The sequence below is a fragment of the Maniola jurtina genome, chromosome 14, assembly GCF_905333055.1.
Source record: "Maniola jurtina chromosome 14, ilManJurt1.1, whole genome shotgun sequence".
NCBI lineage: Eukaryota > Metazoa > Arthropoda > Insecta > Lepidoptera > Nymphalidae > Maniola > Maniola jurtina.
Genome location: NC_060042.1, coordinates 2,908,590 through 2,924,880, shown reverse-complemented (window position 1 = coordinate 2,924,880; position 16,291 = coordinate 2,908,590). Strand labels below are relative to the sequence as shown.

General features: G+C 39.7%; 2 protein-coding genes across 3 annotated transcripts; one reads left to right on the top strand and one right to left on the bottom strand.

Annotated features, from left to right (window-relative positions):
• Positions 1–4,211: 4,211 nt before the first annotated feature.
• On the top strand, positions 4,212–6,152 carry LOC123872064 (cuticle protein 7-like). The gene is made up of 4 exons (XM_045916195.1): positions 4,212–4,223; positions 4,787–4,957; positions 5,502–5,732; positions 5,862–6,152. The coding sequence occupies exons 1-4, from the start codon at positions 4,212–4,214 to the stop codon at positions 5,961–5,963; spliced, it is 516 nt and encodes a 171-aa protein (XP_045772151.1). The 3' UTR covers positions 5,964–6,152.
• A 2,912-nt stretch (positions 6,153–9,064) lies between these two features.
• On the bottom strand, positions 9,065–16,108 carry LOC123871888 (intraflagellar transport protein 56). 2 transcript variants are annotated; one of them, XM_045915927.1, is made up of 13 exons: positions 15,909–16,108; positions 15,099–15,227; positions 14,378–14,561; positions 14,071–14,126; positions 13,550–13,725; positions 13,276–13,335; positions 12,800–12,946; positions 12,167–12,290; positions 11,509–11,688; positions 10,675–10,872; positions 10,211–10,366; positions 9,800–9,906; positions 9,065–9,301 (listed from the first exon to the last, which is right to left on the bottom strand). In XM_045915927.1, exons 1-13 carry the CDS (start codon positions 15,909–15,911, stop codon positions 9,097–9,099), a joined length of 1,725 nt encoding a protein of 574 aa, XP_045771883.1. In that variant the 5' UTR covers positions 15,912–16,108; the 3' UTR covers positions 9,065–9,096. The 2 variants fall into 2 exon arrangements, with proteins under 2 accessions (XP_045771883.1, XP_045771884.1); XM_045915928.1 differs by lacking the exon at positions 13,276–13,335.
• Between the last annotated feature and the right edge of the window lie 183 nt (positions 16,109–16,291).

Below are 16,291 nucleotides of genomic sequence, written 5' to 3'. Positions count from 1 at the left end.
TCGACGTATGCGACCTGAACTAATGTTTTAAGTGTTGTATACCTACCTACTTACACTTAACTAGAACGATTGCAGATAATAATTACTTACCTATTTATAAGTTATTTTAGTATCGTCCTCCAGCACGATGGATCGACGATATAAAGCGGCTGGCGGGAAGTGGCTGGATGAGGAAGGCTGAGGACCGGGTGTGGTGGCGCTCTATAGGGAAGGCCTATGTCCAACAGTGGACCTCCACGGGCTGATGATAATGATGGTGATGACGATGAAGTAATTTTAAAGAAACATTTTATATAATATGTTCTTAGAAAAATATAGCTAGGTGCTTACTTTGCTAGCGGGCTCGCCTTGTCTTCGTTCGAGTGGGATCTTCGAAAATCAGAGGTGAGCGCTGTGGTCTTCGGCCGTGGCTAGTTACCACCCTACTGGAAAAGCAGTGCCACCAAGTGATTTAGCCTTCCGGTACGATGCCGTGTAGGAAGTAGGAACCAAAGCACAAGTTTAATAAAAACTGGCATACCTCTTTCAGGTTAGCCCGCTTCCATTTTAGACTGCATCATCACTTACCACCAGATGAGATTGTAGTTAAGGACTAATTTGTATCGGAGTAAAAAAAAGCATGCACTTAGGGAAACACATCGTACACGCTGAGGATGGCCACGGATCTTTAAAACTCTTGGCAATTACAATGTATCAGAAATCAAGCACTGATACAGGGAATCTAAGTGGACAAAAAAAGGACAAAGCCCAAATACCTACCAATTTTCATGAATAGTTTTAACTTAAAAAATTACGACTTTGCATACAAACTTGTGAAACGCTTTTTTTTTCATTTTAAAGCCAAATCATAATTTTCGTGGTTATTAGCTTGAAAAATAACGGACTTTCCGTGGGTTGCCTCTGAACCTGACTTGATCCCGTAGAGAAACTCCGAGTATAGCTTTCTTCATCGCCTGCTCAGTGGCTCTGAGCTTTCATATGAGACCGAAAGTTAGCGACCATGTCTCGGATTTGCACCTATGTCTTATCCCTGGCAATAGGTACCTACTTACTATTCGAAGACTGCTCTTTAGGAATGCACTCTGATACATTGTTTATAATATACGGTACTTATGTAGTGATAGGTAATAACAGTACCCACCTATCTGATTTAAGTTGCTTTGTGAAATACGACTTGGACCTTTCGCCTGCATGAAATACTGTTAGAAAGCTGACAGTGCCTTCCGTTCATTGTTACGTTATTAACTTAAGGTGGATGCGACGGGTCTGCCCGTGTAATTCAAATTGAATTTGATTTTTCGCAATTTGTAAACTAATACGACTTGTCTTTGAGTAATCGGGGAACATACATAAAAAAAAAGATTCCGACGAATTGAGAACCTCCTCCTTTTTTTGAAGTCGGTTAAAAATCTACTAAAAGTAGGTATAAAGTATATAAAAGCTTATGATCGCAACTTCGTCCGCGTGGACTACACACATTTTAAACCCCTATTTCACCCTCTTAGGGGTTGAATTTTCAAAAATCCCTTTTTAGCGGATATCTACAATATCGTAATAGCTAGGTATTCTGCATGCCAAACTTCAGCCCGATCTGTCCAGTAGTTTGACCTGTGCGTTGATAGATCAGTCAGTCAGTCAGCTTTTCCTTTTATATGTATACTAGATGATGCCCGCAGCTTCGCCCGCGTGGATTGGTCAGATCCCCTGCAGCATCAGGATTGAAGAGTTGGAATCCAAATTTTTTATCGAACAATGCCACAAAGTTCCTCTATCGATTAAAAAAAAATTACGCAAATCGGTTCAGAAATCTCGGAGATATCAATGCATAGGTAGAAAAAAACCAATTCCATTTTTCAAAGTCGGTTGAAAAGTAGCCTATGTTACTCCTTTACTTAGGTTCAGCCATTCCGAAGATTAGCCCGTTCAAACAGACAGTCATTTCAATTTTATGTATTAGTATAGATTAATTAAAAGCAATCCATCTAAAGATTGGGCCTATGGCGACACCTAATCGTTATTCGATGCAAAATTGAGATTGGACTACTTCTTATAAAAACCACCAACATACTCTAGGAGCTTAATATATTACATGAAAAAGGATATATGTCACTTTTAACACCTTCCAGTCAAGTCTAACGGATACGTGTTTATTTGGCTCAGCTCTCTTCGTACCTACTGCCTAAAATGTTAACTAAGTATCAGTCCTCGTACAGTTTAGCAAACACTTGTACGTACAGTGTACTAAAAGAGCCTCTACCGCGGTAGTTTAGCAGTTACAGTGTGACTTATTGACAGAAAGGTATTCACTTACTATTGGCTACAATGCATTGTTGTAACAAGAATACCATAAAATCAGTCAATCACAACAATGATTGAGATTGTAATAATGGCTGATGCAGCTTTTCCGGAATCGACCAGATAAGCTCCAGCCCCACCACATACACGTAGTTGTGCTTTGTAGGTTTTATAGGACTGTGTTTCTATTGGCATTAAGTATTTTTAACCCCCGACCCAAAAAGAGGGGTGTTATAAGTTTGACGTGTGTGTCTATGTACCTATCTGTATATCTGTCTGTGACATCGTAGCTCCTAAACTAATTAACCGATTTTAATTTAGTTTTTTTTTGTTTGAAAGGTGGCGTGATCGAGAGTGTTCTTAGCTATAATCCAAGAAAATCGGTTCAGCCGTTTGAAAGTTATCAGCTCTTTTCTAGTTATTGTAACCTTCACTTGTCGGGGGTGTTATAAATTTTTAATTTACACTTGTTACATAGTAAGTAAGTAAGTGCAAAGAGGTAAGTAGTTATGGGAACTCTACCTGGGGTGCGTTTAAGGGTTTGATGAAACTAAAAGAAACGGTATATATTTATGATTGAGATCTATAGAGTATACTTTGAATTACTCAGACTTTTCTTAGGCTATAGAGCGTTCCTACTTTGCTTTTATTCAGACTTAAAACAGTAAAACGAGACAGATTTCTGTCTGAAAAGTCTGTCTTGTTTTAACTGTAAGAAAAATCTGGAAAAAACCAAAGCACGTTTTAAACCTAGATCTCAGGGATTTTATTTTCACGGCAGCTCATATTAGGACGTAGTCATCCGTGATCAAATGCTAAACTCAACTGTGTGGTAACTAAACTGCGGTGGTGGTGATTTTATAAGGCCTAATTGGCCTGTCAAACATTCGTCACCTTGGACTAGTGTTGGATTAGTGTAATATCCGTTTCATTTATCTAGATGGCCTACAAATTAGTACTTATACATATAATTTAATGATTTGTAGAAATAAATAAATGGTAATCCGATAAAAAAAGGATTTTTGAAAATAGGGGTTTGAAATTTGTTAGTCCATGCGGAAGAAGTCGTGGTCATAAGCTAGTAAAGATATAAAATGATAAGTGTTTTATAAAAACATATTAATGGAAGAAAGATAAATAGCATTTAGGTTGAGATGCAAGGTGTTTCTACTTTGGCAGTATTCGTCAACAGCTGGCAAGCGACTGGCCCTATATTAGATTTCAACGCGCACGCAGCTGCTGTGGTAAATCTTTAACTCGATAATGTCCATCACATACTGCGGTCTATGTCAAGTAGATTGAGCCGGGAGTCTGGAATTTTTGAAAACAAAATATTCATATACTTACGTAAACTTTCATAAATAGCGATCTCTTCCATATAACCTTAATATACTACGGAGAAAACGAACAAATGGGCAGTGTTAATTATTTATGTGCGTTTTAAGCTATTACATATTGTTGCAGTGAAGGAAACATCATGAGGAAACCTGCATGCCTGAGAGAGTGCCATAATATTTTCAAATGCATGTGAAGTCTACTAATTTGCACTTAACTAGCGTGGTGGATAGGCTTTAAACAGGCCTACGAAATCTCTTGCTAAGTAAGACCCAGCGGCCACCAGTTAATAAGTTTCTCCTTTTATATTTCTCAAGAGATCTAGGAATTTGTCTCAATACTACTTACTTAAGCCCAGAGGTTTTCTCGACTGTCTCCTATATATGTAAGACTAGAACTGGTACAATGTTACAAAATGCACCCCTAATCCATATATTATACTTTCATGCGAGGGCCGTACGTAGGGCCCGCGTATCCTTGGTTGCGAAAGTGTATCAAGTGTCCACTCCCGCGCAGATATATACCTGCGTGGGGCCCAAGGTGCCATAGTGTTTCAGATCACACCACCGCACGCGATAGACATGTACGCTAAGGTACCTAATTTTTTTTACTATACAAAATTGTGTTTATCAAAATTTTATTTTAATTTTATTATATTAGAATTTTATTTTATTTTACCTAAATCGATTTTAGTTTTCGATTTTCTAATTTTTTGAAAAAATATTTATTAAATTGAAATAAGTTGTAGGATATTAATTTTGCGAGTTTTATAATAGCATACCTAAATATCTTAATTTTATTTTGAATCTTACCCAATAGCTTAATATGCATTATGGATACAAGAGTAAAAAAAATCTCTTAGGAAAACTTTGATATAAATAGTTAGGCTTTTATTAGCTTGATAATAATTTATAAGTGAAAAGAAGAATTATCTTAATTACGTAATCATTTTGGATAACTTTGTAATGTACCTATCTAAATACTTAAAATCTGATTCTGTTGTACACGTCTCTAAACTAAACTGAGAGGTAAATCGAGCATCAATTGCAGAAAATTATAGCATTAGAATTTGACTTGATTGATTTTTAATTTAGTTTGGAGACTGTGTACTTGCAACAAAATTAGGTATGTTTCCCTTATATTTGACACCTGCCAGTTATTAATCGTATGCTGCGCGTGCGCCGTGGCGGCGGCGGCGCCCGGGCTCCTGGACTACGGCTACGCGGCGCCCGCGCTCTCGCACTCGGTGGTGTCCGCGCCCGTGGCTGTCGCCGCGCCGGTGTACAAGACCTACGCGGCGCCGGTAGTCAAGGCCGTTGCTGCTCCGGTAAGTACCCACCTTTTTTATGTTACCTGGGGGAAAATCTTCTAAGATACCTGACGTTCCGGGGAAGACGTAAGGTTATGTAGGATTTTTTTGCTATTGAAACTCTCTCGCTGGCTACCCTCAACGCATTTTCGGAGGCTCCGAGATCTCTTTATGAACACATTGGTGCCCTCGTTTGAGACCAAAGACGTGGATTTCTAATGAGATAGAGATAAGAGGAAGAGTTTAAGCAAAAGAAAGAAAGGCATTTATTAAATTTTAGGCTACAGTGCGAGCTGAATTCAATTGTTTTGATGAGCTACGATGAGTCTTCCAGGCAATAACTTTTCCTTCAAACCACATAAAACTTTAAAGTCAACTAAAATGTGCGCTTCCCTGCCCACTTTTTTTCTACCTTTTTCTTATTACCTACGTGTTATAAATTTTTAGTATGAATAAATAAAATAAATGAAACCTTAGCTACCTATCTACTTCATTATAGTAAGGGGTCTGCTTCGTGATTTCTTTAAACCCATTAATGGAACTTTTAATTTTTTGCGCGCAGGTAGTACGCGCTGAACCTATCGACCCCAACCCTGCGTACAGCTACGCGTACGGCGTGCAAGACCCTCACACCGGCGACCACAAGGACGCGCAGGAGACCCTACAGAACGGAGTCGTCCACGGCTCCTACAGCCTGGTGGAGCCGGACGGCCACCTGAGGAAGGTCACCTACACCGCTGACAAGATCAACGGTTTCAACGCCGTCGTCGAAAGGACCGGTGGCACTCACGCGGTAAGTAAAGAAAACGCGGTATTTAGATATAGAACCTTACGTGGTATTCTAAGTAGAGTTTTCAGTACCCGCACAAAAGTTCCTGGCTCTCTTAAAATGAGTACCTTCATGTCAAATGTTCTTTTTCAGGCGCCCGTAGCGATAGCGGCGCCCGCCCACGTGGTGGCCGCGCCCGCACCCATCGCCATCGCAGCCCACGCGCCCATCTCCCTCGGCCACGGCTGGCGCTAGTCACTCCCTCTAACATACTTCACTTGATGCACCGCTGACGGAGAAACGGCTGGAAAGGACTCTTGACTTCAACGCGAACTTCAGACAATGCTAGTTGGGTTAGCAGACGATTCACACCATATCAATTGTTGGCGACTTCTGGCATTGGACTTTAGTGCAGCGAAGCAAAAGCAATGGGCTGATAAGACCCCCGAGAGTATTATAGGGTTGAAGGCTTACAACGAGCGTTGCTCCTAGTATTATTAATTTATGTTACTGAATGAAGAATTATTGTATTGTGGGGGATGTTTTGTCAGCCTATTTAACGAGGAAAAGCTATAGGAATGCATGTATTAGTTTCTGTAACCGTTTTCTGCTGTGTAGAAAAGGTTGGAAAGACGACGTTATTTTTCTTTGGATTATTAATGGAAGCGATGTTATTTTTAATGATGGTGTCCGGATCGTAGTGTTGTGTTGTGAGTTTGTCCAGTCAGCGGTGCAGCAGGGTCGATGACCTCGCCCGTGCGCTAATGTATAATGTCCTATTGTTTATTTATTTAGTTCTGCTTTGACTGTTGCTACGGCTGATCTTGACGCGTTGTATTGCATACATGTAAATATAATGTGTACTTAGGTTTAAAATAAAAACGCCATTTTTTACGATAACTATTGTTTTATTTAGAACTGGGATAGCCTAGTGATTAAGATATCCAGCTCCAATTTGAGAGTTCCCAAGCACAAAAAAAATACCCATATAACTCAGAAAGTTACAGGATAACTGAGTTGTGTGTTTTTTTAAGCAATCCCGTCTTGCAAGCAAACACAAGAAATGTAATCATGTGAAGGAAAACATAGTGAGAAAACCTGCATGCCTGAGAGTTCTCCATAATGTTCTCAAAACTGTGTGAAATCTGCCAATCCTAACCTAACCAGCGTGATGAACTATGGCCTAAATGCATCTCATTCTGAGAGGACACCCTTGCTTAAGTCACAGGTCGGCGATAAGTTCAAAGATAAGATAACGATGATTGTTTTAACATAAATGAGGCGAGGTAACTTTCTTATCTATAATTTCACAAGCGGGACGATTCTTATCTATAATATCATAAGCAGTTGTTTTTCCATAAGTAGAATTATTAAGAATATTTTGTTGACATCAGAATCAGAAGTGGGATTCAAGCCATAAGAAATACCTAGGTACACACATTTGCGCATATGCACACAATTGGGCTAAGCATTTTTCAACCTAGTTTCAAGTCTAATAAATAACAGAATAAGTGCAATACCCAACTTACCAATTATGAGTGGCATAGATTACATTTAATCACATAATTGTGTAACTATCTATTGACTACGTTCAAAGGATCTTAAAAAGGAAGAAATCGGCACTTTACAAAACTAATCTAAGCGTACTTAGATACAAAGAATCAGGTCACGATTTGCCAACTTCAAAAGTAAATACCTATTCGCAAGTATTTTTATGTATGTTGAGCAATATAAACTCGCATTGATCTATAAATTGTAGAAATAACTACATGATACTTTACGTGCTGATACCATGATAATATTGGTACCATGTGATAAAAACTAGCTAGGCATTCGATATGTGACCTTAAATGGTGACAGCCAAAGAATTAGGACATAGGTGACTTGGTCAACCAGTTAAATCGGCCCATAATTGTACTCTGTTTTTCAATTAAACATTTTTTCTAGCCGTATTTCAAAACGCCTTAAACTAATTGGTATCAAATAGAAACGACAGATTGGTAAATGTATGTCAGAATTAAATTATTTTAAAATAACAACTCAGTATTTTATTTTCAAAATACAATCTATCAGTTAAGCTTACTTAACTTACCAATTAGCAAGTTAACAGTTACTAAATTGTTAATTAAATATTTAATTAATATAAAAATATTTTGAGAATTAAGTAAAACTTCACTTGAGAAGTTGAAAGTACCTACCATGGACCAAAGCATCTAACTTCTAAACTAAATGGTTTTGTACCTTTTGCGTTGCCTTTGGCAATATAGAAATTTTATAATAAAGGTCAGCTGTTAAAAGAAATTTAATTAATTTGCCTCTTTTTTTGCCCGGATCGGCTGCAGGGTCCAACTTGCAGAAGAATGAACCAGTTGATCTTCAGCTTTTGTCAAAGACCGCGAAATTTCCTACAGGTAAGTATGAATCCATATTATTAAAGTACCAATTTCGTTAGATACAAACTTCGTAACTATCCAACGAAATTGGTGCATTTAATTTAACTTTAATTAATGCTATGATTGGGCAACGAACGTTGTAAATATATATTTACTCTAAAAGGAGCCCGCAATCGGAATCTATATCCAATCGGTAGAAACCAGTCGACCCGGTGCGAAATTTTTGTACGGAATAAGAGAGGAATTCTAGTTAAGTAGTTTCCGTTTTGAACACGATATATCTTAGGACCTAATAAGTCCCTACATACATCATTCATCGGCTTAGCAAGTGCCGTAAGGTCGTCCGTGTTTTGAGGGTTCCGTAACAGATTAGGTATTAAGTCTCCGTTGTCCGTCCATCTGTGTGTCAGCGGGCTATATTATCTACTGAACCGTAGGTGGGTAGAGAATTGATTTTTTTGTGTATTATCTCTATTATCTCTTTCTATTATCTGTCTATTATCGCTAGTGTTTTATTCAGTGTCTATTATCTTCTTATATTGTCTAGTGTCTATTATCGCTTTCGCTAAAACAAAAATAATTAGGAAGGAAATATTACTTAAGAATAACAAATTTCGGTATATTAGGTATCACATACTTAAAACAACAAATGCTGAAAGCAACGATTTATGAAACAATTTGTAAGCGGTGACCAAAACAAACGAATATTTTTTGCATTTTTTTTACGGTTAATTGCGATGTTCTAGGTCGGAAAAGAAATATTTCATACATCCAAAATGATGTTCATAATAAATATGACGGAAACCTAAAAAAGCGACGCCTGACTTGCACTTGGCCAGTTTTTTTATTTATCTTGATACGTCTTTGCTTGGCGAAATTACAGGGTTCCAACTTTATCTTAAAAAAAACGAAAGTACATTTTCAAATTTTTATTTACAATTAAATAAGCACTTAGTAATTACATATTTATTTTAATAAGAAAATATATAATACGTTTACACTTGTATCCTATTCTGCTGCGCCCACCGCGCGATGGGCCGCGCTATATGCTCAGCGCGCGGGTGCGCCCCCGGCCCGCGCAGCAAGGCCAGCGCCTCGCGCAACTGCACCGCAGCGTTGGGAGCGTTCGCGGCCGCCAGCTGGGCGCAACCACACACTGCCCCGCGGAGGCCTTCCCACATCTCTGGACCGCCGTCGAGTCTAAGTATAAAAGTTATAAGTATAGCGCATAACTGAGTAGGCTCCTGCGGTAGTGGAGCGGTGCGGGAGGGTGACAGTTGTCACAAGTTGACGATTTGTACTGAGGTTTCGCGTCGCGACTTGTCTGTAGGATAGGTTAAATATTAATCTTATACCGTAACGCCAGGTAGATTAATAGCTGAATACTGAAACTTAATTTGTATACTCAAACAACAAATTAGGTGCATAGGTTTGTTCCAGTCGCATCCAATACTCGGGATCCTGAGACGCCTCATTCCTGACGCGAACTGTGGCGCTGGGTTTTTTAGTGGGTATCCTGTGTGTAGAGTGAGTCTCGCATACCCGCTTTTGTGCACGATTCGTAAGTACACTTCCCCAGCGAAACTAAAAAAGGGGACCTTTCAGGTTAACCTGCTTCCATCTTGGACTGCGTCATCGCTTGCCACCAAATGTGATCGTAGTCATGTCTGAATTAAAAAATGCACCTTGGCCACCTACCTGTCGAGCATGTGAAAGGCTTTGGCAGCCACCAGGAATTGTCCCATACGATAACTGTCGTTGGCCACCAGCTGTAACAGCGCGAAGCTGTCAGGCGTTCCTGCGGACTGGAAAACGAAAAATCTTTTATACCTATTGATTATTGTCTTCTGTAATAAATACCTTCAAATCGTCTATTCTTTGCTTAAACTCATTAGTTTACGTTCGCGCCAGAACCTGTATTGACGTTGTGTGACGATTAACTAGACATAACTCTCCCAAGCGTAGTAACCTTTTTGTTTATGACGTGGTAGCGTCAGAGGCCGGACAGGTACGTGAAGCACTGAGCGCATGTCTTTGTCCTGAGTGTTCCGTAAATACTCCTCAGCCTCACGGTAGAAGCCTGCTACTATTTATGCCAGGGAAGATTACCTTGACGCAAATCTCCCAAGCGTGGTGAGCTTCCTTGTTCATAACCTGACAGCGACAGAGGCAGGCCAGGTAGGTGAAGCAGGAGCGCATGTCCTCGTCCTGGATGCTCAGGAGACATTCTTCAGCCTCGCGGTAGAAGCCTGTAGCCACCTTTGCCTGAGGAAATAAGATCTCATACTAGATGAGCGAGCTTTACTCGTTTAAGAGACAATAAATTATTATGAAGAGGTATTTTCAGAACTTTCACAAGAATAATTTTAGACAAAGAAATATAATGATTATATGATGATTATATTATGATTATATATTATTATGATTAATATATGGATGATAATAATGTTCTCATACCCGAATTTTCGAGCCACGGCGGCCGATTTGATTTCAACGACTAATCAACTACTAGAAGATACTAAATTAAAGCAGTAAAGCAAATACGTAGAAGATATTGTTGAATGAAGGCTCACCTGAGCGTAGTTGAAGTTGAAAGTGTCATCGTTGACAAAGAAGCTCTTGATAGAATTGAGGTAGACCAACACTTCCTCGAACTGCCCTGCCAGAAAGTAGGAGGAGGCCATGCACTGTCGTCCTGGGATGGTGTCGCACTCTGAAGCCGAACTGCCGACCAGGTGGAAACTCTGCTGAGCCAGCTTCATTTGTTCCTCCTGGAAAATACTCTCCAGTAATATCGAGGAAGTGGGAGGACTCCATCTTAGTGCCTGAGACCAAAGTCTACGAACAGTGCGTATTGTCAGTGATGACATATCGTCAGGTTTCTTGCTGGTTCTTCTCGGTAGGAACGGCATTCCGAACCAGTGGTAGATTATTTTGACGATTCAAAAGCACTTGTAAAAGTTTATTTGAATAAAAATCCGTCTTTGGTGGTCCGAAACGCGGTTGCTAACTATATAGGTATCTTAAGGAAGCTCAGAGTTAATCAGTGGATATTGCCGGTAATGAAATAAAGTTGTGTACGGGCTGTTTAGGTCAAGACTGTTAGTCTTTAGCAATTCTGAATTTTCGGTGGTAGAGTCATGAGTGATTCTAACGCTAGAATGTAGATTCTACATTAAAAATATTTCCACAAGAATGACATAATATAAAACTGAATTTTTGAGAAACATTAATAGGTAATAGAACTCCACGTCGAGTTTTTAAAAATCCATATTTAGGAATTGTTTTGGAAAAGATTTTCTTTACCGTGCGGGATATATCCGGGCCAAATTGGACTGGCCTTGGAAACATGATCGAGTACTTTCTTCCATTTAATCCATTTCAGTTAGTTAAAATAAAAAACTTACATCCCCAGTCTCATTATAAAGCCGTACAGCCACCACAGCTCTGAGTATGTAGTGCAACGGTGACGTAGGTTGAAGAGGTTCCAGCAACGCACGAGCTTCTAAAGGTTCACGATGCCTTAGCCTATAGCCAGCCAGGTTCAAGCGGGCTTCTGGTACCACGTCGACTAACTCTGGAAGCACCTAACAAAAACTATAGATGAAAACTAGTGAACACAGGTGTTTCTGCCAGCCAATTAACTTTCCCGCTCTTTTTCCGTCCTCCGCACCACACCTCACGCAATTGTGAAGTCTTGTAAGTGGGAGGTTCTATTTCCGGCAGGGCCATTTGAGAGTATGATTTCTAAATTTACAGTGCGGTAAAAATCTGGTATATTTGAGAAATAGTTATATAATAAATAAGGCCTACCGACAAAAACGTGCCCAGCGATTTAGGTCCTGTACAATAGAACACATATTGTTTAGGTAAAGTTTTTGATTGGTATGATTTTAAAGTTTTTAAGTTTTAGTTAGTGAGGGTAAACGACAGTCGAGAAGCACAGCTAAGTACAATATAAGGCTTTTGAAGAACAATTTTAAAAAGGTTAGTAAAATGATTTTAAAATGTAAATTTTTTCTGATTTAGCAACACAAAAAGTCATTGAACACAAGTTATAATTACTTTTAAAGCTCCCTCCCCATTTCTGAATACAACTAGATTATGCTTGACCAAGTCCTGTCCAAACGTATGCTGGTCCGAGGATATTTGTTTCAGTTCATTTTCAGCCGCCTTTCCATTATATAACCTGGAATTATCGTACTTTTACAAAATTATAATGGAATTTCATACCTAGTAGAGAGTTACTTATTTTTTTTTTTAAAAGAATATATTAGCCATGTTAAATGACTAATATTTCCCTTTCCTCTCCAACTAAGCGTCAGGCTTGTGCTAGGAGTAGGTACGACAATAGTGCAACGGGCGGGGTTTGAACCGTCGACCTTTCGGTTTTCAGTCCACTCCTTTACCGGTTGAGCTATTGAGGCTCTATTATTCTCAACAAAGCAGCTGTATTTTTGGACAAACTAACTAGTTGGCTCCGGCGACTTCGTCCTCGTGGATTTATCTTCAAGGCAGATTTCAAGGTAAGAGTAATAAGTATCTTTTAGGCAAGCGCGCTCCAATCTCGACCTCATCATGCATTATTATTGTGACCAAATTCCACAAGCCTATTTTGCAAAAAAAAGATAGATTTACTGTGGGAGCTAAGTTGTCTGTCAGTCCCGGTCACAGACTATTACTGTTTTACATTCTCACCGGAAGAGATTGCATGCTTTCAAGTTCCCAGCAACTGTCGAAGTAGGGTGCTGCGCTAGATACACACCCAGAACTTCTTGAGATACATCGTAGTAGTCCAATTTGTAGTAGCATAGTGCTACGTAGACATTCAAAGCCATGTATGTGCTAAAAGAGAAGTAGGTAAGCTCTGAATAAAAGTAAATATTTTTATTCTTTGTACCTTAGAAGTACTACCTCAGAATGCATAATATGACATTATACAATTGATATAATATTGAATATAAATATTAAAAATTGGACGTCTAAAGTTGCCGACGCTACAACTGATGATTTAAAATCCAAATTGGACTAAGTAACTCTACGTAGGAGAACCAGTTCTAAAAATATGTAATGTCTTAATTTTTTATGTAATTATTAATAGGTACACGTATTCTTAAATACTTCTAATTAACTAAGACAGCTACAATAATAAAATTAAGGAAATTTTATTGCACCTAGGAATGTGCGACAAAACTTTCAACCAATCCATATCATTGTTTTCATATCTCTTGTAACTGTAAAAAAGTTGAACATTAGGTAAACTTTAAAAGTTAAAAAAGATCCCTGCGGCGCTGATGTTTTATAAAACTACAAATGTCTAAAAAACCGCGAAAAAATGACAAAAATCGACTACAGCGCAGTTTGAATATTAGGGAAAGAGGTTTGAATATTAGGACTTGTAAAGTCTATCGTAACTCATAAGTAAAAGCGCAATGGGAATAAAATTACCGTCTCTCCAAAAGTAATTTCTTATAAACGTCAATGGCCTCCTGGTAATGAGCGCGTAGATAGTGCACAGAGGCCAGGCTGAGCTGGTCTTCTGGCACGTCGCGCAATGTTGCGTGCGCGAGCATCAGGGCTTCCTCGTCGCCTAGCTTATGTGCCAAGTGGAACTGCAGGCGACACTGGAATTATAGCCGTCTGTTACAAATCACCTCCTGGGTGAAGAAGTGCAGAGTACACGGAGCCCAGATTATGCTGGTTCTCTGGCACATCGCATAACGTCGTGTGCCTGTATCAAACCTTTACTGTTACCTTTCGACAACAGGCCTTTCGGCCTCCCTGGCTCAGTGGTCTTAGTGGGAGGGAATTTCATATTTTCTAAATTTCTGGCCTCGTCTGGCTTCGGCCGTGGCTAGTTACCACCCTACCAGCAAAGCCGTTCCGCCAAGCAATTTAGCGTTCCAGTACGGAGGCCAGACTGAGCTGATCTTGTGGTCCGTCACGCAACCTTAAATGAAAACACCTACCTTAAGTGGACACTTGGGTGCTTCTTCCACGGTATCCTGCGATTCTTTGTACATGCCTGAAAAAGAAAATACTTTGGACCTAGTAAAAACATTTATTACACAGAATATAATGTGCTGCCTATCTTTGTGCTTAGCCATAATCCTCACAAAACATTTAAAGGACCACCGTAAAACAAAATTTTTAAATAGGTCTGTCTACTTGGTACAATTATATTTTACTCTTTAAAAACGCTCGTCGTATTATATTCTAGAGGTATATCTTCTTTTTCTCTCATTCGTTAATTATTTTTAAAGATCAATCGCTCACCTAAATAGAAGTAACACACAGCAAGATCCAGAGCAATATTGTCAGAAACACGCGCGTCGAGTTTATCTCTCGCCTTCACTTCAAGATATTCGTCCAGTGCTCGCTTGTACTCTCCCAAGTGGAACCAGCACCATGCAGTCCATACAGACACCCACACGTCTACGTTGCCTTCGTGTTTGAGGAACTGAATCGGAAAAATTATGTGAATTCTTGTCAGTTTTGGGTTTGCCGCTTAAACCATTTCAGTTAGTGCTACGAATAATAAAGAGTTGATGCTTTTAAGCAAACACGTTAGAAGATTAACAAGCTTCATACAACAGTTCAACCGATTTTGATTAAATTTGGTATAGAGTTAGCTTACATTCTGGGGATGGACATATAGACTACTTTTTATCTCGGCAAATCAAAGAGTTCCCACGGGATTCTTAAAGGCCCATCCGTTTTACCGACTTAGGTATATATGTTGACATAGGCAACTTTTTATCCCGAAAATCCAAAGAGCTCTTACGGGATTTTTCAAAAACCTAAATCCACGCGGACGCAGTCGCGCAGGCTTTGCAACTTGTAGAAAATATTGGGACAAAGAGACGCAGGCCACAGAATCCGAAAAGGCACTGCACAAAAACCTCCAAAGTTATGCTCTCCATCTCCATACCTACTTATCTACTCAGTCTACTTAGGTACAGATTTCATAATTTGGCTAAGACTATAAAACAGAAACCTCAAGCATAGTGATAGCTCCAACATAATCCCTTTTGAGAATGAAGTCTTCGAGTTCAGGAAACGTTTTCTTTGCAGAACTACTGCCGCTTCCTCGACTATCACCCGCTGGTTTGGATCGGCTGAGAATCTATGAACAGAATAACTACCTACTTAATTGTCATATTCCATTCCATCAGCCTGTATGCGTCCACTGCTGGACATAGGCCTTTCCAAGAGCGCGCCACCAAACACGGTCCTCCGCCTTCCTCATCCACCCGCTCCCCGCCACCTTCTTCAGGTCATCGGTCCAGCGGGCAGGAGGTCGTCCCACACTGCGCTTACCGGTACGCGGTCTCCACTCCAGAAGACGTCTGCCCCATCGGCCGTCGGTTCTGCGACAGACATGACCTGCCCATTGCCACTTCAGCTTGCTAATCCTTTGAGCTTTGCGGTCGCTTTTGTTTTTCTGCGAATTTCCTCGTTCCGGATTTTATCCCTGAGAGTGATACCCAACATAGCTCGCTCCATAGCGCGCTGAGCGACCTTTAGTTTGTGGACGAGGCCAACTGTCAGTGTCCACGTTTCTGCTCCATACGTCATCACAGGTAGGACGCACTGATTGAAGACCTTAGTCTTAAGGCTTTGCGGTATCGACGATTCGAAGACCTGACGTAGCTTTGAATTGTCATATTGAGTGGATTTAAAAGTTCACGATAGGTACTGCCCGCCTTGCCATGGACTTGGACGTAAGAAAAACTTAGGGGTTTTATCATGTTTTATGCATGGATGCTGAACATCGCTATAGGCTAGTACCTTAATGCAAACTTACCATGGTTAAAATGAACACACACTCAAGATCAAGATATATATTAGGTACTCTAGAGCTCAAGATGGTTTTTCTTTTTAGAAAATTTAAAATTGAATTGACTTAACTTGACTTTTGAATGTTATGTTGTCTATAAAGTTACCATGACAACATGAATTCGTAATAATATGTTACCATGGGAACGCAAAACAACTAATCACTGAAATTGACATGTAAGTGCAAGTACGCTGGAAAAGGTGTGCCTTACAGAATGACTGTTATTTTTTGATTTCGATTCGAAGGGTCCCTCCGAGCGTACCCACCGGGAATCACAATTGTCACTTTGCGTCAAATGGTCTTCGTTCACTTTATGTTGATGATTGTCTCATTAGTCATCCTTTAGTTCC

Bases quoted from the DNA above. Each gene is read 5' to 3' on its own strand.
- LOC123872064 (XM_045916195.1), top strand. The intron at 4,958-5,501 runs GTAAGTACCCAC...TTTTGCGCGCAG, and splicing joins TCAAGGCCGTTGCTGCTCCG to GTAGTACGCGCTGAACCTAT. The intron at 5,733-5,861 runs GTAAGTAAAGAA...GTTCTTTTTCAG, and splicing joins GGACCGGTGGCACTCACGCG to GCGCCCGTAGCGATAGCGGC.
- LOC123871888 (XM_045915927.1), bottom strand. The intron at 14,562-15,098 runs GTTTCTGTTTTA...TTTCCGATTCAG, and splicing joins GAGCTATCACTATGCTTGAG to TTCCTCAAACACGAAGGCAA. The intron at 9,907-10,210 runs GTAATCTTCCCT...TTCGTTTTCCAG, and splicing joins CTTGGGAGATTTGCGTCAAG to TCCGCAGGAACGCCTGACAG.